General features: G+C 39.4%; 2 protein-coding genes across 2 annotated transcripts in view; one reads left to right on the plus strand and one right to left on the minus strand.

Moving 5' to 3' along the window:
* The window catches only part of mRpL48 (mitochondrial ribosomal protein L48), a 40,489-nt gene extending 33,144 nt beyond the window's left edge, over positions 1-7,345 (minus strand). The window contains exon 1 of the mRNA XM_067153591.2: positions 7,188-7,345. Coding sequence (XP_067009692.1) covers positions 7,188-7,199 — 12 coding nt within the window. The 5' untranslated portion in view covers positions 7,200-7,345. The remainder of the gene's footprint in view (positions 1-7,187) is intronic.
* A 203-nt stretch (positions 7,346-7,548) lies between these two features.
* IFT52 (intraflagellar transport 52) overlaps positions 7,549-26,143 on the plus strand; it is a 30,698-nt gene continuing 12,103 nt past the window's right edge. Inside the window, exons 1-5 of the mRNA XM_067153593.2 lie at positions 7,549-7,569; positions 7,719-7,852; positions 7,946-8,163; positions 14,804-14,942; positions 25,691-25,979. Coding sequence (XP_067009694.1) covers positions 7,555-7,569; positions 7,719-7,852; positions 7,946-8,163; positions 14,804-14,942; positions 25,691-25,979 — 795 coding nt within the window. The 5' untranslated portion in view covers positions 7,549-7,554. The remainder of the gene's footprint in view (positions 7,570-7,718; positions 7,853-7,945; positions 8,164-14,803; positions 14,943-25,690; positions 25,980-26,143) is intronic.

Below are 26,143 nucleotides of genomic sequence, written 5' to 3' on the forward strand. Positions count from 1 at the left end.
TCCAGAAAGCCATTTCAGAATTGAAATGTAACAAAGCAGCGGGCGAGGATGGAATCATAGCAGAGCTCTGGAAATACACTGATGAGGAGTCAATCCAAAGTATCCATGAAATCATATCAAACATCTGGGTGACAGAAGCGTTACCTAGCGACTGGACCTCAACTATCATCCACCCGTTACACAAAAAAGGCGACAAATCAGATCTCAACAACTACAGAAGGATTTCCCTTGTATCAGTGACATACAAGATACTCTCCAAAGTATTACTCACAAGAGTAGAGGCTCAACTAGACTCCTGCATTGGAGAGTACCAGGCTGGGTTTCGCAAGTCAAGGTCATGTGCCGAACAAACCCTGAACCTCAAAACCATCATCACTTACAAAAACCTAAGCGCCTCACCCTACGTGGCAACATTTGTTGACTTTCAGAAGGCCTATGATTCAGTAGATAGTCACTCTTCCAGGCACTTGCTGAACTGGGACTAGATAAGAAAACCTTGAATCTAGTGAAAACAACTCTTACCAACACTTACCAACTACCAGAATCAAATTCAGAGGGGAACTGTCCCAGAGATTTGAGATCAAAACAGGTGTTAGACAAGGGGATAGCCTATCTCCAATCCTCTTTAATTGCCTACTTGAAAAAATCATTCGTGAGTGGACGAAAATGCTAAAGGATGACTCTGGATTGAGAATTGGCTACAAGAAAGACAAGTTAACAGTCAACTGTTTAGCCTTCGCAGATGACCTTACACTCCAGGCATCCAGTGTGGAGGAAGCTATCCATCAACTACCCTCTCTCGACCACATAGCAGCTAAAGTAGGGCTGAAGATCGCCATCAACAAAACACAGTTTATCACCAACATCAAAGATGCACCCAAATCAATCCCACTGGGGGACAAAACAGTACAAAGGACTAACTCCTTCCAATACCTAGGAGAATGGATAACCCCAAACATGAATGAAGATCAGGCCATGAACAGCAGATGCATCAAATTGGAAAATGCCTACCACCTATGTAAGAGTATGTACAAATCCAAATCCCTCTCCCTTAACCTCAAAATCAGGCATTAAACTACTGTAGTGAGACCGTCAGTACTATACGCCTCAGAATGCCTAAACATGATAAGAAAAGGGCAACTTAGAAAACTGGAGCTGAAGGAAAGGAAGATCCTGAGAAAAATCATGGGCCGTATTAAAGAAGAAGGCAAGTACAGAATCAGGCACAACAACGAACTGTACCAACAATTGGAGAGCATTACAACATCTATGAGGAAGAGGAGATTGAAGTTCTATGGTCATGTCATGAGAATGGACAATCAGAGGCTCACCTCCAGAGGTGGTGGTGGTGGTGATTATTGTTTTAAGAGGAAGTACAACTGGGCAACCATCCTCCATATAACACTAATCAGAGGGAAAACTGGAAGGGATCTGACACTTCGAAAAATGAAGATATCGGCCATAGGAAGACAAGGGCCACGAAGGGCGTGAAAATGAAAGACTCCCTAGCCTTCGCAAACCTAATAGCGTCGGGGTCGGAAAAGAACAAGAGTTGACCAAGAGAGGTCGGTTAGGATAGATAAAAGTGAGGAGCCTGGCACAAGTAAGTGGAAGCAATGCCAGGACTCAGCTAAGGGCCCCGTGGTCGCCAACCCACGCTCCATAGTTCAGAGTCCCTGGGGCCCCTTTTAGTCGCCTCTTACAACAGGCAGCGGATACCGTGGGTGTTATTCTACCGCCCCCACCCACAGGGGGTTCACCTCCAGAATCTTCCACACCATCTCTAGAGGGAAAGCGACTAATGCCAAGTGGGCAAGACTGGTCAGAAAAGACCTTCAAGAACTGGACATTGCTCCCAGTGAAATTTATGACAGGAATAGGTACAGAACGTTGATCAGAACATCAAACTCTCTCCAGTCACTAACAGAAAAACCGTACGTCCGGGAGGAGGTGTGAAATGGACTCAGGAGCGAAAAGACATTCACAGTGCAAAAATGAAGGAGTACTGGTCAAAGAAGAAAGCTGCTAGAGATAAGAACCATGTGGTCCATAGCAGGCCCAAACGGAACCAAATAATAATAATAATAATAATAATAATAATAATAATAATAATAATAATAATAATAATAATAATAATAATAATCAGAATGCATACAGTACTTTCCAAATCTCTCCCAAATTTTGAATGGCATTTGGCATTACATCATATCACATTCATTACACTGACACATTATAACAGCTCACATTAAAACAAAATATTTCGAGACAAGGTAAACTATTGTTCCATTTCAATTATACAAGGTCTGCAGCTAAAATGTAAGGTGAATGAACCAATATTGCAAAGACAACATGTGATAACACTGAGTGCATGCTCATGTGAATAGAGACACATATCAAGAAGTGCCATGTATTGCTAAAACAAGGAGCTGAAAGCAAGTTAGTCTGCTGCGCTCAGCTGAACGTAGTGAGTGTAAAGACTCGTGTCGTAGTGCAATTTTGAGCAACGCATAAACAAATTTCTGCAACAAATTGTGAAAATGGTAACAGAGACGCCTGCGATGCTGGTGCAAGTGTATGGAATGGAAGCCGTAAGCAGAAAATGTGTTTAAGACTAATTACAAGATATTAGAATCATTCCATATTGATGGTTTTCAACTTACAAAGCAAATTTTTCTTTTTTTAAATTAATTTTTTGCTTTGTAAAGTTTAAGACTGATTCAAATGCTTTTGAGATAGCAGGAAACTCTTTATGATGTGCCACGTCTTGAGCGCCTGTACCTCCCAGATCTGGCACCCGCAGACTTTTTGCTTCCCCACCTCAAGGGAATCCTGAAAGGCACACAATGTGCTGACAGACCGTACATCCAAAAACATGTGACATCAGTGCTTCAATCGATTCCAAAAGATGCCTTCACTGGCAGTTTCGAGCAGCTGTATACACAGTACCAAAAGTGTATTGTGGCCGATGGAGAGTGAAGGTGATTAAAGGTATTTTGTTTCTAACTTCTGTTTTCTTTGTGTTATGGTATCATTCACCGAACTTCTTAGATGCACCTTGTATAATCATTGCCAAACAAATCAATACAATAATTTATTTAATGTGTGCGTTGCCATTCTCATACATTCCATGAACAAATTGGTAACAATAATAACAACTTGTGTAGCCCACTGGTCTTGTGCAAGTCTTAGACATTTACACCACTTGGGCTACCAGCATGTCGGTCGAGATGCAAACATCGATGTGCACCCCACAGGACAGGGAACGCAGTCGGGTGTCGCCACAGACCGATACCACCGCCGTCATTCAGGAGGAAGCAGACGCCGTCTCTACAGCAGGACCACCAGCAATCCCAGGGTCACCAGGACAAGGCCTCCTCCCCTGCCAAGAAGAGACCGCCACTCCCGGGAAGAAGACGCTGCCCCCGGACCAGGAGGAAGAAGACGATGTCGGTCCACCAGGAGAGGGCCGCCCAGCCGCAACCCTGGACTGCTCTCAGGACAGCAGCCGATCGAGGAGACAATCAGAAGAGGACCTCAACGGGAAGTGGCAACCAGGTAAGACCGAAACATCCCCCTCGGCAGCTATTGCAGTGTTCTCGCTGCCTGAGGTGGGGCCACCGGCAGGAGAGGTGTGGGCTCTTAGTGAGTTGCAACCGTTGTGGGAGTGATCACCACTACACGACCTGCACAGCACTTAAAGAGGCGCCAGTGTGCGCCAACTGTGTGGGGGTCCACCCGGCCTCCCATCACAGTTGCCTTGTGTACCGGGCCATGGCACGGGCAGAGAGGAAGGAGGCCCCCACCCCGGCAGGCTTGGCCTCATTTTCCGGAATCGGAGAATGGGTACGAGGGACCCCAAGGGGGTGGCGCTGTGCGGCAGGCCCTAGTGGTACTCGACGCATGGTTCCACAACCGGCAAGGCCCGCGGCAATCACAGCAGTGCCCAGAAGGACTGATCCCTTGACGACTGGAATGGTCAGAATATGGATCATGGCTGGTGCATGATACCTTTTCTCTACTAACACAAACACGTGGACCTATCCAGAAACCACATCCTGGCATGTGCTATTGCAATTTGTCAGGTTTTACATGTAGGCTCTTTCTCTTTCCATCTATGTGGATTTCTCCTTAACCTTAATACCACATACCTAACACAAACTCTGGCCTTGGTAGCATGTCTAACATGGAAACAGGCAGATACTCCTTGTATCACTTCCCACTCTTCTCTGATATCTCTTTCCTCTTAGAAATAATAGCATGTCGGAGGCAATATAGATTGAGTTGATTGCCACGCGGGGAGAGCAAGCTTTGGGGCCCCCCTCGAAAAAAATGGACAGTTAGAAGCTGCGAAGCGGCCCTAGGCCTCTACTTTTGTGTGGAAACATGATTGATCTGGACTGGTTCTTGCCATGCGGAAGTTAGGATAGGATGTGGACTGATTCTTTCCGTGCGGACATTAGGATAGAATCTGGACAAGACCATTGGTCTGGGCTGGTTTTTGCCATGCGGACGGTTAGGATAGGATTTGGACAAAACCATTGGTCTGGACGGTTAGAAGCCGCAAAGCAGCCCTAGGCCTCTAGTTTCGTGTGGAAACACAATTGGTCTGGACTGGTTCTTTGCCGTGTGGACGTTAGGATAGGATCTGGACCAAGCAAAGGGGGTCTGGGGAATTACTGCTGTTGTGTATTTCACATTGATTCCTTTACATGGTGCTTTTTGTTTGTGCTTTTATTCAGCAGGGGTTGTAACGCAAAGTAGTTATCAGCATTGATGGTAATGACGTCACATTCTGTTCACGTTGACCAATGAGAATGCAAGTACAGTAGCTACTTTAGCCATGGCCGATGGCGGGTGTTGCTCTTTAATTTATTTTCGCACCTCTACTCCTTCCTTGTACCCTAATGAACATATTTAATAGCATATGATGGCGCTTACGAGTGTCTTGTCTTGTCTACATTATTTAATGGGCTTCGCTTGAGAGCGGTATACCTAGCCACGTAACCGAACAAAGAAACCAAAGTATGGAGGAGGTGGACAAATAAAGTCAAAAGTGTAAAAAAAGGTGGGAAAGTAAGGAATGAAACAACACGACTACACAGGAAAAACACAAGGACACAAGGGGACTAATCTTCACGCCAAAGCGACCGATACTTGGCGACTTTCTACTAATCACAAACAGACCGGGTCAACACCGAGGGGAGAAAGAAAGGTATCGAAACTACTAGACCGGGTGAGAGAGAGAAAAGAAATGGATAAGGTAACTACGGTTAGATATCAAGAATCGAACACGTCTATATTGTGGTACCGCGAAATTGGGAATGAATATTATATGAGGTAGATAGACAACCATTATCAGAGGGTATACGTGTTATTTGGTTACATTACTACCGGCATTCCTGGTAGACCTATTCTGTGAAGCAACAGAAGATTTGAGGTTGCGTAAAAGAGCCACAACTTCCTCCTGTAGAGTAAGAAGTCTTTTTGACCATGTGGCATCGTGCTCAGCTGCCTTAGCATACGCCCCAAGTTTATCGTAAATAGCTGGAATGAATTTCGAAACCGGGTTCGAAGCCCGGGATGTTTCTGGCTTTACGGTCGCAGGCGACACAGCCTGCTGGGAAGGAAAGGGAGTGCTCGTCCCGGATACAGAGGCAGTGGAAGATATGGCAGTCGTAGCCGAGGGAGGTATTTTGAGGAGTTCACGATATCCCTGGACATCATACCCTGGTGACCTATCCGGACTCGGAGTGGGGGATGAGACAACCGCCGTAAATTTACGTTTTCTGGGCTGCTGATTCTGTAGAACCGGCGCAGATTTCTGGAGTGGAGGAAATTGTTGTAGGGTCAAAAGGGGGCTGAATCTATTGGACACTGGGGTAAAAAAGGACTCGGAGGATCAAGGAGAAACTTCCAAAGCCTGCTGTTTTTTCATAGCCTGTTCTCGTTTATGTTCTGGGCATTGTAGAGATCCCACGGAATGCTCCCCGGAACAATTGAGACAAAGTCTGGTAGGATTCTTACATAGGCCCTACTGTAGTTTCATGATCTTGTGCGCAATTGGCACATCGAGGGAGTTGAGCCCTACAGTTTTTTCTGGTATGGCCATATCGTTGGCATCGCCGACAGATAGTCGGTTGAAAGACAAACGGGTCGACCTGGGTTCGAACCCGATAAATGGAGACGAAGGCAGGTAAAGTCTGGCTACGAAATGTGAGTTTAATGGTGCCAGTTGGAATATAACTGACCCGGCCATCCTGAACGGAGCGGCAGTTCATTCTCTGAGCTCCAACGATAGGGGCGGTCGATTCAGCAACCTGACAAATTTCCTCTACGGACAAATCTTTATCAACCCCTCGAATAACTCCGATCTTATATAGTGACGCGGAAGAAATAAACGCTTTAAGATTTTTTTCCTTTAAGATAGGATTGGTGTTAGCTTTTGTGCTTGTCTGAAACTCAATTTGAATCCTATGGCGACCTCTCCGAGCAATTTGAGTAACACCTGAAAATTTACGGTCATAAAAAAGTGTTCCCAAAGCCATGGGATGTATACTGCCCAATTTCTTACTTACATCAATGGCCTCCACAAATACTAGATAGGGGCCTTTATGGGTATCATCGTATGTCTGCGTTTCAGGTTTGAGAGCATACACATCAACCTTAGTAGAGGAAGCACGGTTACGATCCGATGGGGTTGGGTCATTTAACACAAGTGTATTGTCCATAGAGTACTCACGAGTATCAACTTCTACAGACTCCTCCTCCATACTCTGACCCCCACTCGACTCCGCCATGAAGTGGGGAGTGAGTTAAAATTTAAGACATATAATACAAAACCTCGTACCGCTCCCAAGGAAGCTAAGTAAGACGAAACACTGAACACCCGAACCTACTCGCACCACACGGAGTAATATACTAGCACCGATAGTCACACCTCCACTCTCCAACGTGCACCACAGGCAACTGCTCACTAATGTAATTGCAAGTGAACCGCGCCTACGAGTGAACTGGAGATAGCCGGCTTGTGTACCGTAACCCCTCCTTCGCTGATAATTCTGATAATTTAGTGTCACTGGAAACAACTCACAACTAATACAATTTCGATCACACATCTTTATAATATCCCTTAACCTAAAAATACCAATAATAAATAAATATATTTATCTAGGGAGACACTGACTTACATATCTAAACATGTTACGAGAAAACAAAAGAGGCAGTCGAATGTAAAATATTTCTTCCTGTTGGTACTTTAAGAACAATCAAACCCACTGAAATAGGACTAAATATCACAAATCTTTACGCTTCATCTTCCATATTTACACAACCAAATTGAATTGAAAAAAAGAAAATAGAAGAACAAGTGAAACACGTTATGATTCAGCGTAACCAACGTTTCCATGATTATATACCAAAGCAAAACCAAAGGAAGTGAAAAGTACCGCATGAGGATAGTCAACGACGTCTCAACAAATTTTGAACTTGGTGTCAACACCGGTGACAGCTACGAAAAGGTGCAGAAAGCGCCCTTGAGAATGTTTACAAATAAGCATGGCTCCTGTGGAGGTAAGTAGCGGGTATCCCAAATCGTTCATTTTGAAACAGGGATTTTATGTATGTTGTCTCACACGGAAAATATGCCACTTTTGGTTTTTGATTAATGAAGTTTCTATATACTGGTCCAGTATATCATGTGATGCTTCTAATGGTTCTAGAATTTGACCACCGATTTGAAAGAAAAGGGAGGCAATACAATTGTATTTAATTGTTCTAAGTCAGAACAATTTAAAATAAATGAGAATTACAAGACATTGCATCGCAAACTGAAAGGTACATGGAGGATCGTTGTGTAAGTACTGTATTTTCTACTAAATTTATACTTGCTGTTCAATATTTAAGCTTAATATTTAATGTGGTGATTGTGTGATTCTGTTTTATTCAGAAATAAGGACGAAATTACTCTCGTCACTCTACAAGATGTTTCTCTGTTCGTTTTGCCTGGACCTCGAGAAAAGTTTACCGAAAATGAATTTAACTGTCTGAAAAAGTATTTAGACTCTGGTGGGAGTATATTGGTGATGCTTGGTGAAGGAGGAGAAAAATCATATCAGACTAACATAAATTTCTTGCTGGAAGAGTACGGTATTATGGTTAATAGCGGTAAGTGTTTATCACATTCAGCTAATTGGAGATTTTGATTCATCAGTAGTTAACCGATCTGAAAGATCATTCAGGTCTTAAATGACACCATCCTGAACTATAAACAGGTGCCAGTATTGCTTTTGGTAGAAAGGATTGTAACATAATATGTTGGTTTCAGTGTTGCTATTCTTACCTAGAAATGATACTGGAGGAGAGATGTGTTCATTACGCCTGCCAGGGACCAACCCAGCCGCCCCTAGAAGTATATTTACTTTTATAATCTAAAGTAATGGTCCAGGCACCATTATCCATTGCTTCTGCCAAGGCTCACGGGCATTGGCTGAGGTGTCAAAGATTAAGACGTCGTGAAGGGACAGAGATTTCATTACCTTCTACTGCAGAAGAAAAAGTGCTAAAGTGACACAACCGGGCAAGTTGGCCGTGCGGTTAGGGCCGCGTAGCTGTGAGCTTGCATCCGAGAGATAGTGAGTTTGAATCCTACTGTCGGCAGCCCTGAGGGTGGTTCTCCTTGGTTTCCCATTTTCACACCAGGCAAATGCTGGGGCTGTACCTTAATTAAGGCCACGGCCGCTTCCTTCCCACTCCTAGACCTTTTCTATCCCATCTGTCACGTTTACTCTATGAGTGTTTGGCTGTTATGGTGATTTTTGGAAAAAAAAACCAAGTATTGCTGTGTGAAATTGTATTTTTCGTAATATAGTGTTCCTTTTTACAGCAGTTGTGAGTGTTCATTGTGTGATCAACTGGCAATACCTATACCGGGTAGGCATAGGTCCCTAACAAATTGTGGCGACCCTGCCAGTATACGTATTAATTCATACAAGTTGTAGATTGTGTTGAAACGGAGAAGTTAACGAAAGCTCAAAGGCCAGTAAGAGCGACTTTTACGAAAACGTACAATTTTTTCTTGCAAAATTTAAGTCAAAAAATACAAGACGGCATTCATGAAGACATATTGCAATCCTTGATAAATAAATTGGAAAGGTTAGGAAAGGAACTGGAACTGTTGCACGAAAAAGTGTTAGATTTGTTTCTGGAAAGAGAAGGAGACGACGAGTATGACCGTGAGTACGAATCTATAGACAATTTTAGAGACAAATTAGATGAGGCAAGACAAAAATATGCCCTGTGGTTACAAGCTAATAATGCTAATGTGTTGGAAGTAGTGTTAGGTAGATCAACTGTAACAGCTGAGAATAAAAACAAAAGGCAGTTGAAATTGCCAAAGAAAGAACTCGTGAAATTTGATGGGGAGGTTAGGAGTTGGTTGGAATTTTGGGGACAATTTCGGCGCATCCATGAGGACTCTGAAATTGAGGATGAAGATAAATTTCAATACCTAATCCAGTCCACGAAGGTTGATAGCCGAGCTAGAGATTTGGTTACCAGTTCCCCCCACCCACTGCTGATTACTCGAAGGCTGTAGAATCTCTTAGGGGTAGGTTTGGAAGAGAAGATTTATTGACAGAATTCTTTGTCAGGGAGCTCATAAGTCTTGTAGTAAAAAATGTCTCTCAGACAAGGGAGAAGCCTGTGCTTGCTAGTTTAGCCTATACGACTAGTTAGAAGCACAGCTGAGAGCTTTAGAATCAATAGGTGTTACTCGAGATAAGTACGGTTCGATGCTCTTTCCGTTAGTAGAATCTTGCTTGCCTGAGCAAGTATTACGTCTCTGGATGAAGAGTTCATCAACGACTAAAACAGATCAGGATAATGGACATGCTGACAAACTGACAGCGTTACTTGGTTTTGAGTGCTAAGATTAAAGAACGGGAGCGGGAGGAGCAAGGTTTAGCTACTGCTAGTGTACTTTTCGCTGGAAAAGGAAACAGTTTGGATTGTGTCTTCTGTAATAAACCGCATGTTAGCAAAGAGTGTCATTTGGCTCAAGAAATGAACTTAAGGGATAAACATAAAAGGTTGTCAGAGAATAAAGCTTGTTTTTCATGTCTGAAGGTGGGACATCAATCAAATCAATCACTACTAATCTGCATTTAGGGCAGTCACCCAGGTGGTAGATTCCCTATCTGTTGCTTTCCTAGCCTTTTCTTAAATGATCACAAAGAAATTGGAAAATTGTTGAACATTTCCCTTGGTAAGTTATTCCAATCCCTAACTCCCCTTCTTATAAACAAATATTTGCCCCAATTTGTCCTCTTGAATTCCAACTTTATCTTCATATTTTGATCTTTCCTACTTTTAAAGACACCACTCAGACTTATTTGTCTACTGATGTCCTCCCACGCCATCTCTCCACTGACAGCTCGGAACATACCCCACATGTAATAAATATCATTTTTGGTCCGTATTGATGATATTTGATTGGAATTATAACAGTAAGTTATTTGTTAAATAGACCACCTAATCAATAAAAAGTCTAGTCTTGGATGATTTACATAGATCTGTTAACTAATAGTGGTACATGTTTCGCCTTGTATGAAGGCATCATCAGCCATTGTCTTAACCTTAGATTGAAAATAAGCATCTAATTAACATGTAATAATGAAATGAATTTTAAAAATCTTGAAGAGATTTGAAGTAAAATAACATTAAAAATAACAATGATGGTTTAAAAATATACAATGGTGGAAGTATTAACAAAATTAACATTAGAAGGCTGCTATAATAAGTACAATGGATAAAACATCAGACTGTTATACAACAAGTATAACAATAAAGTTGACTGTCTGGCGGTTACAATTAGACGATGGTGAAAAATCATGTATATTCAAAATAAAGAAGAGAGAATAAAAGTCGAAGGTTGGTCGAGAGATCCGAAATTAATCTTAATCAGGAAGATAAAAGACGAAAGTCAGAGGCATATGGTGAAGTTGTAGAACACATTGAAGATATGAAGTTGTAGAATAGAAGTTGAAGAACAGTTTTAAATTGGATCTCTTGGACCATCTCAATTTGAAGCAATACTCAAATGTTGCAAAAATGTGAGTTTGTTGATATACTAGTTGAAAAGGCATATAACAGTGGAATCTGTAAAAGGAAACAAGACACGTAGAGTCAATTGTGTGAAAAGATGTTTTAAAATTATTGTTAGCGTGCTGGCCTTTGGCCACAGGGGTCCCGGGTTCGATTTCCGGCAGGATTGGGAATTTTAACCTGAATTGGTTAATTTCCCTGGGCCGGGCTGAGTGGCTCAGACGATTAAGGTGCTGGCCTTCTAACCCCAACTTGGCAGGTTCGATCCTGGCTCAGTCCGGTGGTATTTGAAGGTGCTCAGATATGACAGCCTCGTGTCGGTAGATTTACTGGCACGTAAAAGAACTCCTGCGTGACTAAATTCCGGCACCTCGGCGTCTCTGAAGACCGTAAAAGTAGTTAGTGGGACGTAAAGCAAATAACATTATAATTTTCCTGGCACGGGGCTGGGTGTATGTGTCATTTTCATCATCATTTCATCCTCATCACGACGCGCAGGTCGCCTACAGGTGTCAAATCAAAAAGACCTGTATCTGGCGAGCCGAACTTGTCCTCGGACACTTCCGGCACTAAAAGCCATGCGCCATTTCATTTCACCTCATAGTACAGCTTTGGAAAGTCAACGTTCCCATCATCACAGGACAGATGACAGTCTGGAAGTGCTTGAACAGACTGAGGACCACGAACCTACTACGCTGGCGTAGCAGGGAGAGAGGTGATACTCCGACGTGGCGCTTCCCAGGTGGCGGATAGGGAGTTCCTAACTGGCTTGCAGGGAAATAAAATTACCTCTCATGAACCAAACACACAACCCCTGTGGGTGGGGGACTCAGATGAAGATTACACCCACAGTATCCTCTGCCTGTCAAAAGGGGTGACCAAGGGATGATCAAATTAGAACCATGATACTACTTGTGTATAGTACCACCACGCAGGGAACACCATGGGTCTCTTTTACTTGCGTGTAGTACCACTATGTTAGGTACAAAATAGGTTTGTGATTAGTAGTGACTGTGTGCTCAGGATGCATTTTACAGTACCTGTGATTCGTACCACTATATGAGCAACATCATGGTTCTGCCTTGCCTATGATTAGTACCTACTATGTGAGGAACACCATGGGATAGTGCGAGTCCCTGTGGTTAGTCCACTTATGTGAAGAACACCATAGGTTTCTGTTACCTGTAAATAACAACACAATGTGCGAAACACCGTAGGTCTGTGTTACATATGCGCATTACATTACCTGTGAGTAACACCATAATGTGTGGAATACCGCGAGTCTGCACTACTTTTGATTAGTACTGCAACTTGACAAATACCATGGTTCTACTTTCCTAGCAGTAAGTACCATTATGAGGGGCCGATGACCTGGATTTTGGACCCATTTAGACTACAAGCATCATCGATTCAGTATTGTGCTTAGAAGCAGTCCCTTGGTCAGTAATACTATTGTTTACCGTTAGTTTCTGGGAATGTGGGGCATTGCAGGTCAGATCCACTGATTGTTTCAACTTCATATCCATCCATTCATCCTTCATCCTCATGTTTTGAATTCTGGTCAGTGGAGGATTATGGATTTTTAATTGTCCTTACATTTTGTCTCATTTCGTGCCATTAGGGGCCGATGACCTAGATGTTAGGCCCCTTTAAACAAGCAGCACCATCATCATCATCATCACAGACTGAGGACAGAAGTGGACAGATCCAAAGTCATCCTAGCAAGATGGGGCATATCGATGCTAGCGACGTCAAATGTGACTGTGGTGAAGTGTTCAGTGTTCATTGTGTCCCATCTTCCTGCACTGAAGATTATCTTTTTCATGCAACACAGAATGCACTTGATGTTCCTAGGTTCTGGTCGAGATTGGTGTGAAGTGTTTTGGTTTTTGTGTGTTATAGTTTGTTATGTGGTTCATTATGTATAATTGAAGTGTGTAAATTATATTTTTGATATGGTAATAATAACAATAATAATAATAATAATAATAATAATAATAATAACCTCATATGACGTGTAAAAAGGAACGTGCTGGAGGAACTGATGAGGAAAGTTCAGATGCTGTATGAGCACTGTACCACGTGTGCGATTGGGTAACGGACATTACAAGATATTAGAATCATTCCGTATTGACGGTTTTCACTTTACAATGGCGAAAAATGAGGGTATCCTCCTATTCAATACATCATATATTCCGTCATTAGACGGAGCAAACAAATTCAGACATGTTTCGGCTCGCTTGAGCCATCTTCAGTGAAAAAAATTAGGGGGTTGGAATAATTTACATAATATAAGTTGAAAAAATGCTAAAAAACATAATGAAAGAGTAAACAAAAAAGCAAAAGAGAGCTTAGACGGAAAACATTATGTTTTTTAGCATTTTTTCAACTTATATTATGTAAATTATTCCAACCCCCTAATTTTTTTCACTGAAGATGGCTCAAGCGAGCCGAAACATGTCTGAATTTGTTTGCTCTGTCTAATGACGGAATATATGATGTATTGAATAGGAGGATACCCTCATTTTTCGCCATTGTAAAGTGGGTAACGGACATTCATCCTGGTTCCAGACCAAAAGTGGAGTCCAGCAAGGCAGTGCACTATCCCCATAATTGTTTATCACCATCATGGATGACACAATGAACAACATCAAGAATACCTCTGGTGAACTAAATGCAGCGACTTAACAGAGAGGGATGACCAGCGAACATCATGCTAGGAAATCATTCACTAGAAAGTGTGGAAAACTTTACATACCTCGGTGGTGTAATATCTCAAGATACACTAGCCACAAAGGAGGTAGCAAATAGGGTGCAGAAGAACGTACACTTTTGGGAAGACGAAGAATCCGCTGGATGGACATTGAAGATCAGGAAAGGACACTAGAAGACTTCATTAACAACAGAACATGTGAACATATCTCAGTAAGACAGAATGGAAGCAGCTCACCAACAGTACCTGGGAAACTGGAACTGTAAAATGATGATGATGATGATGATGATGATGATGATGATGATGATGATGATGATGATGATGATGATGATGATGCTATTGTTGAAGACCTGTCAACCCGTCCAGGAAGTAACTTTACTTTTATAGTACAATTTATAGTTAAACATTTTCAGAAGTAGGTGGGTGATAAGTACAATTTATAGTTAAACATTTCCAGAAGTAGGTGGGTGAAGGAACACTGCTATTGGAGCCCAGAAATTTTCTCTGCCACCGTGGTGGGCACGAGTCAGTCTCCTGTGGTAGCTAATAGTCGTTGGCTGGTCAACTTTTTCTCTTATTGTTCCCTGTCCTTGCATCCACCTGGCTTCTTTACTTTTATTATTTTGTTAGTATGGGTATCCAGGCTCTGATAACCGGTCTTGTATCTTCCTTCCTGTTGAGATTATTAGTACATTAGAAATTTCTATGGATTTCTGTTTAACAAAGCATAGTAATGTACTGTGTTTGCCCTGCAAGTCAGTGTCCCTGTTCAGTGACAGGTGACTTAGAACACACCACATGGCACTGACTATGAAAACCTAAGCAGTTATGCCTCCAGAATGATTTTTTTTTTTTAGTAGAGAATGTTGTAAATCATCTGTCTAGCTAAAAATATACCAGCAGAAAATCTCTCTCTTTTTTTCTTGCACTCTTAAACAAAAAATCACTACTGTTGTTGAAAACAAATCATTGCTTTCTTTCCTGTTCCAGATGCAGTTGTTCGAACTCATTATTACAAATATTTCCATCCCAAAGAGTGTTTGGTATCTAATGGAATCCTCAACAGAGGAATTATTGAAGCTTCTGGAAAACTATCTAAGAAGAGTACCTATGAAGACGATAATTACCAGTAAGTTTAGTAAAACATTTTGTGTGTAAACTTCTTTGTACGATACTAAGTTTATTTCACTCAAATAATGGTACTTTATGATGCACCCCACTAAGAGCACATAGGTTTTTTTAGGTTTTTTATTACTCAAACTTTCATGTCTGTGGTTGTTACCCTTTTTACATAAACCTAATCAATACAGTTTACTCTCAAACAGTACTAGTTTCGACCGTCATAGCGGACATAGAATTAGGATATAGTGACATCATAAAAGAAAGGGGAGATGGGGGGTTAAACCTCCTGAGTTAAGGCTACAAATACAAACACTAAAATACACTAATGTACACATTAAAATTCACACATTAGACATTTGATAAATGGTCAAGTGGATTTGAATAAAAATAGTTGGTTACAAGTTTAATGGCATTTCAATATTGCACTTGTGTCGATGAAAATATGATGTAAGAAGTCATTGTCTATTAGTAGTCTCATCATGGAATCATTACAAGAAAATACCACAGTATTGATGAAAATAAAATTGATTAAATGTTGATGTGTTTGTCATTGCCATGTCACTGAAGGAACAATCTCATTTTCTTACAATAAAACGAAGGATAACCCGGTGTTATGAAAGTAAGTTTATCCATCCATAAGAGCATTAATAGGGGATATCTAAAAGAGGAAAGAAAGAAAATTACTTGATGAATTGAAAAGAAAATCACAGGACTGTGAATGATAAAAAGAAACGGTTGCAGTGGTGCGCCCAGTACAGCTGTCAGTGTGACTACAACTTTGAATTTGTTGTGACACAGCAGAGGAGGAAGCAAAAAGAAGGGGAGCGAGATCTGAATAATAATTTATTTATTTTACATTGTATGGCCTTCATTGGACCACTTCAGTCAGTTATACAGTGGATTTTTGAATTTTCTCTCAGCCCAGTACTTCTTCATTCTCTTGGATCTTGATTTTCTCTCCTCGTCTGAAATCACTCTTCTTATGGTTTGTCTGTTGATCTTGGTCTGTAGTCTGGTGTCTATGTTTTTGAGTGTCTTGATTCTGTGGGTCTTATTTTTTAAATCCTCTACTGTGATTTGTAGTTCCGTCATATCTTCTTTCATTTTTGTAATCCACTTAATATTACTCTTACTGTTCCACAGTTTTTCTTTTATTATCTTGCTGATTCTATTTTCAGGTGTTCTAATTAGGTGACCAAAGAATGAGATTTGTTTTTTCTGATAGTGCTTGAATAATAATAGTAATAATAATAATAATAATAATAATAATAATAATAATGTTATTGGCTTTACGTCCCACGAACTACTTTTACGGTTTTTGGAGATGCTGAGGTGCCAGAATATAGTCCCGCAGGAGTTCTTTTACGTGGCAGTAAATCTACATACACGAGGCTGACGTATTTGAACACTTTTAAATACCACCGGACTGAGCCAGGATCCTACCAAGTTGGGGTCAGAAGGCCAGTGCCTCAACCGTCTGAGTCACTCAGCCCGGCAAGGAGATCTGAGGTAGGGAGGGAAAAGAGAGGGGAAAGTTGGAATGAGGAAGGCACGAGAGGAGGAGGGGAACTGTTAGAAGAATCATTTGTATGACTGTGGCTTGTATTGAACTTTTTAGCGTAATACTTGGATTCTAAGGGAATAATTGACTCAAAGACAACATTAGTTTTTTCATAAAATTCATTCAAATGAAAAGTAGGATTAGAAAACTGGTCTAAATACATAAAGTACCCTTCTACGATAAGAAGAAAAGAGGTCTTTTTGACTGAAACAGAGTATGTCCAAATCTTGTTGGATGGTGGAGAAATGATGATTAGCCTCATGAATGTGTAATCTCTAAGCCGTGAATCTATTGTGCTTGACAGCGTTTACATGCTCCAAATACAGAGTTAGAAACTTCTCCTTGTTCGACCAATAAACATACTGCTGCAATCAAAACATTTCAATTTCTACACCCCTGAGCGTGTGAATTTGTTAACTGAGTTCACTGAACTAGGATTGTAAAATTTACTAAAGTTATTGTTTGAGGCCCTGAATGCTATTCAAACATATTTTTTTAAAGGGTTGTTTATGTGCTGAATACTATTACTATTGTATGTAAAAAGAGTGTATTGTGACTGCGGTTTTGATTCTTTAATTAGATTCAATTGAGGTTTGTATTTAATCTTATTAATAACTTTATTAATAAATTGCAAGCTGAAACCATTAGTTAAAGCTGTCTGACGAATGTTTAGTTCTTCTACAAGATCAGACTGGGACATAGGAATACTAAATACTCTTTTAAACATACTATGGTACAAGGCCTTTTTGTGTGAGTTGGGGTGTACAGAATCTGCCCTGATGGTGTCGGACGTTTGAGTGGGTTTCCTATACATATATTTTAAATTTAAAATGATCATCAAATCTAGTGATGGTTAGATCAAGATCATTGATTGATTTATTGATCTCTTCTTCCAAAGTAAACTTAATGTGAGGATCTATGTTGTTAAGCAATTCTAATGTTGCTTCACTGCCATTCAACTGTTCGTCTATCACCAGAACATCGTCTGCATATCTCAACTAGCAATCTATTTCAGCTATGTTACTGATATTAGTGTACTCAAAATGATCTATATATATCTCCGCTAACATCCCCGAGGCCAGCGAATCCATGGGAAGACTGTATTGCTTATAAATGACATCATTGAAAGTAAAATAATTGGTTTTAAGAACAAATTCTAGGATATATATATAAATTATTCTATTTCAAGGATGTGAAGCAATTTTAAAATCCTTAAGAATATTAACTAGTTGAGTGGAATTTTTAACTGACTTGTTTGCCAGAAATTTTTTAAGGTTGCTGAGAAATGTTTGAATGAATTTAGAAGTTTATAAGTCAGACTGGGTCTAAAGTTTATGATTGGTCTCATGGGCACGTCGGCCTTATGGACCTTAGAGAGAGCTTTAGATAATTGAGGGTTCATATTAATGAACTTTTGTACTTCAGAGGATGTAAATAAGGAAGAACTATGTTTCAGAATCTTTTTAAGATCTTTTTGAAGTTTGGGATAGGGTCTCTCTTGACTTTGGCAAAGGTACTTCGTGAAAAAAAAATCCTCTGTTTTTTGTTTTTGTTTTTTTGCTAGTTGTTTTACGTCGCACCGACACAGATAGGTCTTACGGCGACGATGGGACAGGGAAGGGCTAGGAGTGGGAAGGAAGCGGCCGTGGCCTTAATTAAGGTACAGCCCCAGTATTTGTCTGGTGTGAAGATGGGAAACCACGGAAAACCATTTTCAGGGCTGCCGACAGTGGGGTTCGAACCTACTGTCTCCCAAATACTGGATACTGGCCGCACTTAAGCGACTGCAGCTATCGAGCTCGGTCCTCTGTTTTTATTAGAATTACTGCAGTGTTTCTTTTGTCTGCTTTTGTAACCATTAAGTTATTAGAGGTAATTTTCTTTTTTAAATCATGAAATTGCTTTTGTTTGATGGTATTTCATTACAATATTGACTTTTAAATTTTGAATAAAAGTGGGAATTTTCTTTTTGATTACATGGTGAAAATCTTCTTTTTGTTCTAAAGGGAGTTTATTAGTGGCTACATCAATTTCCGTGATGGTGGTTGTGATATTGTTAACTATTGAGGTGTTGGACCAATTATGTTTGGGCTCTACTTTACTGAAAGCGACATCTGACACTGGTGAGTGACATATAAAGGGGTTTGAATGTGCTCTTGAGGAACTGGGTTTGAAAGGAAGCTGCAATTTCCGAAGATTACTGAGTTTTTTTTACTATAGTATTCTGTTTAGTTCACATTGTCTTTTGCAATTTGACATTTAACAGCCGTTGAAAGTTGTCCCACTGAGACCTCAAAATGTGAAGGGCAGCTTGCAGGTGAAGTTCATGTAGTTTGACATTCAAAAAAGGTTTTCTTCTTATAAAGAAATTTAATTTCATCTTGAAACCAGATTTTATTAATTTTTTGACGAGTTTGAAAAACACGTGGAGAAAATTTACGAAGCTTAATACGGCCTTTCAGAAAGTTAGGGGTTAAATTTTCTTTGAGGCAATTCTTTAAAAAAAATTCCTCCTCTGCTATGTCACAACAGATTCAAAGCTGTAGTCACACTGACAGCTGTGCTGGGCGCACCACTGCAACCATTTCTTGTTATCATTCACAGTCCTGTGATTTTCTTTTCAATTCGTCAAGTAATTTTCTTTCTTTTCTTTGTAGATATCCCATATTATATCCTTATTGATGGATAGACTTACTTTCATAACATCTGGATATCCTTCATTTTATACTGTAACAAAAGAAGGTTGTTCATTCAGTGATACGGCATTGACAAGCACATCAACTTTATCAATTTTATTTTCATCAGTACTGTGGTATTTTCGTGTAATTTTACTATGATTCCATGATGAGACTACTAATAGACAATGACTTCTTACATCGACACAAGTGCAGTTTTGAAATCCTTTTAAGTGCCATTAAACTTGTAACCAACTATTTTTATTCAAATCCACTTAACTATTTATCAAATGTCTAATGTGTGGACTTGAATGTGTACACCAGTGTATTTCATGTTTGTATTTGTAGCCTTAACTCAGGAGGTTTAACCCCTCACCCCCTTTTCATTTATGACATCGCTATGTCCTAATTCTACGTCCGCTATGATGGTCGAAACTAGTACTGTTTGAGAGTAAACTGTATTGATTAGGTGGATAATAAACTGAAGTTTTTGTAAAAAGTAAGTTAACTGTAGACGAGTCGTTATAAAGAATAAGACTTCTCAGTGGGCAATGAAACACACGAGTACCCAAAGGTTCTTTATTTCAACCATTGCTTTTTATTTTGTACATAAACGACATAGCATCTCGACTGAAATATTGCAATTATCATATATGTGGATGACAGCATCACAATAATTAGAAATGAGAAAGATACAAAAGACCATGAATTCCTGCATCAGATAGGCTATATATTTTCGTTATGCTACAACTCTCATGTCACACATATGCAAACTGGTAAATTAAAAGTGATCACCAATATAATACAAAATTCTTATCATGGGATTACAGGAAATTAGAAACACTGACCAGGATGCCTTGGAATCTCAAGGTACAGACTTTATAAAGGTATACCCGGGAAGAGAGTGATGAAGAATGTCCCACAATTTGGAACAGGATTTTTAGTCAGCCTTAAAAATAATAAACTTAGTTCAAGAATTCAAATCACAGTCTTCACGACTCTCAATGCTCACCTTAAAGACATCTAATAAAATCTATACTATAATAAATGCCCATGCTACCACTAATGATAACGACAACTCCTCAAAAGACCATGAGGAAACAGAAGAATTTTGGGACCTATTGGAACAGACCATAGATAACATCCCCAAACGCCATGTAAAATTATTAATAGGCTACTTCAGCGCTTAACTAGGCAGAGAAAGAAAATACCGTGACATCATCGGAAAATGGCCAGTATACATGGAAAGAGACTAGCGACCTGTGTTGAAACCATAACCTAATCTCAAAATCTACATGTTTTAAGTGAAAACCTCAAAAACTCAAAACATGGAAACACCCTGACTACATTAAAGGAGAATGGCAACTGGATCACATCTGCATGGACAAATACCACCACAAAGAGATCTATAACGGCAAAGTCCTCTGAGGAATGGACACAGGTTCAGATCACTACATAGTTAAAATAAAAATTAAACTCACTTCCCAGAGGAGACAACAAAAGCAAGCCCCTAAAACTAAAAGAAAAATAGATCCTACCCAGCTAATCAACAATGAAAATTACCAAAAAGCAACTGAAAAAATAAAAATCACAGATAAACTTGAAGGCTTAGTACACAACTTTAAACAAATTGCAGAAAACCTGGCTCCAATTAAACACATAAAAAACACCAGTGGTGGAACAGTGAATGTGATGAAACAGTGGAGGAATGACATCAGTCCCAAAAATCAGAAATATCCTTTCAAAATCTAGTAAAACAGAGAAAAGAAACTACCCAAGTCTTAAGAAGAATAAAAAGACAGCATCATAAGGACATGCTGCAATTAATTGAAGAAAATTCAGTAAAACTCAATCAAGTGACTACTACAAAACCTTCAGAAAACAGCTCCAGAAATATGAACCCCCGACCCTACTGATGAAGGATGAAAATGGTAAGCTGGCTCATAACAATAAAGACAATGCAGAAATTCTGGCTAAATATTTCAACAAGCTTCTAAATTGTGAGGAACCTACAGAACTTCTTCATTTGGGCACCAACACCCCAATAAAAACACCACCAGAGAACATCAGTCCTCCCACAATAAAGGAAGTCTACCAAGCACTGAATAAATTAAAAAAACTACAAAGCACCAGGAGAAGATCAGACCTTTGCAGAAATTTGGAAATATGCAGGAAGATCAGCAAAAGTTGCCCTCCTTTAACAACTTGTCTCTATCTGGATTAAGGAAGAACTGCCCTCATTCACCCACTGCACAAAAAAAGGAGACAAACCCAACCCTAATAACTACAGGGGAATCTCACTCTTAGACATAACATACAAAATATTTTCAATAATCATCCTTAATAGGATAAGTTTACAACTTAAGAAAGAACTAGGAGAATATCAAGGTGGTTTCAGACCCTGGAGAAGCTGTCCTGATCAGATCATGAGTCTTAAGTTGATAATGAACTATAACAGAGATATGGTGATAACATACTAGATTTCAAGAAAGCTTACAATTGCGTCCATGGAGAATCTCTGTTTAAAATTTTAAGACACCTTGGACTACAGCCCAAATTAATAAACATGATAAAATTGACTCTCACTAATACCAAATGAAAAGTGAAGTTTAGGGGTGAAACAGGAAATGTCCCCCAAAAATACAGATTGGCTGAAAAATCAAATCAAATTGCCTGGGTTTTGCCAACAATTTAGTATTACTAGTAGTGGACATAAGAGAAGCAAAAACCCAGATATCGGAGGTTCAAAACATTGCAAATAAAATTTGCCTCAAAATATAATTTGAAAAAACAGAAATTATGCCCCAAAAACCAACACAACTAAAAGAAGTTACCATAAATGGTAATAAAATCAAAATAGTAACTCATTTTAAATATCTTGGAGAAGTAATAACACATAACCTAAATGAAAATATATTAGTCCAAACAAGAACAAATAGGTTAGCTAAAGCACAAAAATTAACATGGGATATCTACAAAAAGAAATGTCTGTCAATAAATGCAAAAATAAGTACTACAATACAGTTATAAAACCAGAAGCTACATATGCAGCAGAAACACTTTTTCACCTGAATAAACAATCAAAGACTGACAAACTTCAGATAATTGAAAGGAGGATTGGAAGAACCTGCATCAACAAAAAAAAATTACCAGAAAGATGGACAGTGGCGGATAATACCTAACAAAGTTGTGTACAAAAAGCTAGAACCCATTACAGATACTATGCATAAGAGGAGACTGGGATTCTTTGGATATATCATGAGGATGCAGGATTCGAGACATCTGAAACAACTAATACAATACAACACAATCTCATCTCATCTCAAAAAATGTAAATGGATCAGAGAAGTAAGAGAGGATCTGAAGGAAATATGCCTTACAACAGAAGACACCACAAATAAGATAAAATTGAATACACAACTCTAGAATACAAACTCCGCTTTACCCTTACACGAAACAAGCCAACAACATGCATATTTTCAACCGAGGAAAGGGCATGAAGATCGGAGCGTCTGAAAAAGTACTGGGAGGACCGCAAAGCCCAAACAATCCCTTCAAAGAGACCTGAACGATGGACTGACTAAAGTGATCCGTTGCAGTCATAAAAGAAGAAGAAGAAGATATGCAGATGACCTCCAAATATATTATCAGAGAAAACTGGGAGATATTTTTATAGCAACTGATAGAATGAATGCTGACTTATAGGCATGATATATACATATGCTTGTGAAAACTCTATATTAATAAATCCCTCCATGACAAAAGCTATTATAGTTGGACAATCAAAATTAATGAACATGACAAAGACTTTAGACATCCCTTCACTCACTCTATCTGGTACCAAAATTCCATATGAAAGTTCAGTAAATAATCTAGGTGGTGTTATAAATGAAAAACTAAATTGGAATGATCACGTCACACATATCTGTAACAGAGTATATGCCTCACTCCGTCCTCTGTATTACCACCATGACATTTTACTGTTAAATATGTAAGTCAGGCTAGTTCTCCCTTTATTCCATTATTTATAGGTGCAACGAAAGAACAAATTAGAAAGATGCAAAGGACCTTGAATTCCTGCATCAGATGGGCTATATATTTTCGTTACGCTACGACACTCGTGTCACACCTTATTACAAACAACTTCCCCTCCTGAAATTTGAAGAACTCAGAAATCTTCATGTAGCCATGTTGGTGTTCAGATCACTAACCGAGAGAACTCCCCAGTACCTCACCTTTCCTCTTTTCACCAGCATAATACACGCTCTGTTACTACACTTGCCATTCCGTTTATCAGGTCTGACGCCTATAATCGCTCATTTATTGTAACTGGAAGTAGATTATGGAACTCTGTTCCAAATAACATCCGAAGCAGTAACTCGCTAGAGTCTTTCAAGTCTTCCTACAGAAAGTACCTCTTAGATGCATAAACAAATGGTGTGAATCTTGATTAGTGAGTGATGGGGTGTGTGTGTGTGTGTGTGTGTGTGTGTGTTTGTGTATGATTTAGTTAATTTTCTTTAAATTAATTTAAACTTAATCTTCATTAAATTTCATTTAGTAGTTTGACTAATGATGTGTACATATTGGTATAATTATTATGTTGCATGTATTTTGAATTCATGTTACAAATTAGTTTCTTTTAAAATATTTAATATTCTCCATAGTTTTTCTGTACAATGACGTGGTTAAGTGTAAGAGAGGACCATGAGTTCTAACTTCGCCATTATTAAAGACAAATAAATACATTTTTAAAAAGTCCATCATTACAGGCCCAGCCATGAAATTTATTGCTTATTACACAACTTTCTTGGCAGTGAGTGATATGTCTAGAACTACTGTGAACCTTGAGCATCAAGTTTTTGTTTGCCAAATTAGAGTGTAGGTGCAATGTTTGAGTAATTTGGTCATAATAGTAATAGTGCAGTGTGTCACTACTGTGTGTATGAATGATGTGGTGGCCCTGTCTCTTATCAGTTGATCACTAAGTTGGTCATGAAACCATGATTTTTATAAAAGTACGGACATCACTCCAAGAATATTTCATTTTCACAACTGCATTACACTGAAAATAAACTTTCAATATTTTAGGTCACATTCAGTACATATAGCGCATGAAGGTATTTAGTTCAGAACAGTGGCCAACCAGACACCAGTGGTATCTGAATGTACAATCTTCCAGATGTGTTTGCAGAATGCAGATGAATAAAAATTGTGACTGGTAACAGTATGCGTGAACAAGGCCTACATTAAAACATGGTAGGCCTATGTTTAAGATTACAATCCTGCTTCACAATCTTTAGCTGGTCCTTTGATTAACGCCAATGCCGATTCTTTTTAAGCTGTATGTCTAATTCACAAGATGGCGCTCTATGCCATTTCTCAATACAAATTCAACAGCAGTTAATTTAAAAGAGATCGTAAAACTCATTCTGTGATTACTGGTACTCATCTTCTGAGTTTTCACAGTATGCATCTAAGACATGAGAGGAAAGGTACAGTTTGAGCCAAGCTGCCGAGCTAAGAGTTGATCTGTTTATTTTAATTTTAATCAAGTCATTGAAATTGTGAAATACTTTCTCTGAAGAAGAGAATGCTATGTTCTTGAAACATGTATGAGTAATTAACATATATTAAATAGTTTTGTGATTAGTATTGACAAAGCAAATGTTTTATCTCCTCTTTTTTCATTGCAGTAATTTATCACTCAAGTGAGCAACTACGGGGAAGGGGGTTGTAAAGCAAACTTATGGTCACATTCTAGTGGACTCTAGTCATACTGGAGATAGGAAAGGATGGGTTTTAATATTATCACCGCATCGTATGCTTCTAGACAGATAACATTGCCAGAATTAGCACAACAGTACTGAGGAATTTGTCATTTTCTAAGAATTTTGTATTTTGACTCTCAAAAATGAAGAGGATTACTGTAGGTGATGGGCTCCTATGGTATTTGCTCACTCTATGTTCAGGGTCTTTATTTTGTAATCGCACCCTTCCAGCCACTGCAAGTTGCTGCATTGACACTTATCTGCTGGCCAGTGAAATGAACACCATATAAGCATACTACTCGGTATCAAATAGCAGTCCTAGAAGTTCTTTCTTATGAAACTTAGAGATTAGAAACTCATCTCACAGTGATGTCTCTCGGCTGTGAAACACGTTTGGGACCTCCTAACATTCGGCACAAGTCAGCCTGTGAGATGTTCAACATAACTTGCAGAGTTCTTCTCTTGTATGTGAGAATTGTTACCGTCCACCTCTGATGTAGGTAATAATCAAAGGGATTTAGATCATGCTAAACTCTTGCTGAAGTCAATCTTGTCACCTCGCTCAGCTGTCAGCTTTAGGCTGCAGGTAACTTTTACTACTGTGGCATCACATGGTGACTAGCATCATGTGAATCTTGTACAACTTTACAATAGAGACTCTGTATTAATGTATAAGTCTTACTGTAGGGCTAAATTCCAGTGACATTGTTTAAGTGCAGTAAATAAATATATTCATTCTCTGTGTTAGGGGGCTGAACTTTGTGTATCCATATGGAGCTACACTGAATGTTGCAAAGCCTGCAGTGGCCATCTTGTCGACCGGCAGCATCGCTTTCCCATTGAACCGACCAGTCTGTGCCTTCTACATACAAGGATCAAAGTCACCCTCTGGGAAGCTAGCAGTACTAGGTTCAGCACAGCTTTTTGCTGATCAATACCTGGAAAAAGAGGATAATGATAGACTAAGAGATGTCATTTTTCGTTTTCTCACCACTTCTGAAGTTCAGCTGAATAATATTGATGCAGAGGACCCCGAGGTAAAGTGAGCTAAGACATAATAAGTTAATTATAGTGAGAACTGCTCTATGAATGTCTCCGTAGCTAATATATGCTCCTGTTAAGCCATGTTATTCAACTGAAGATAGTTTGGATGAAGCTAGAATTTATGTACTAGGTCATTTAAAGAAAGGAACTTCTGAAG

Source organism: Anabrus simplex, chromosome 9, assembly GCF_040414725.1.
Source record: "Anabrus simplex isolate iqAnaSimp1 chromosome 9, ASM4041472v1, whole genome shotgun sequence".
Classification (NCBI taxonomy): domain Eukaryota; kingdom Metazoa; phylum Arthropoda; class Insecta; order Orthoptera; family Tettigoniidae; genus Anabrus; species Anabrus simplex.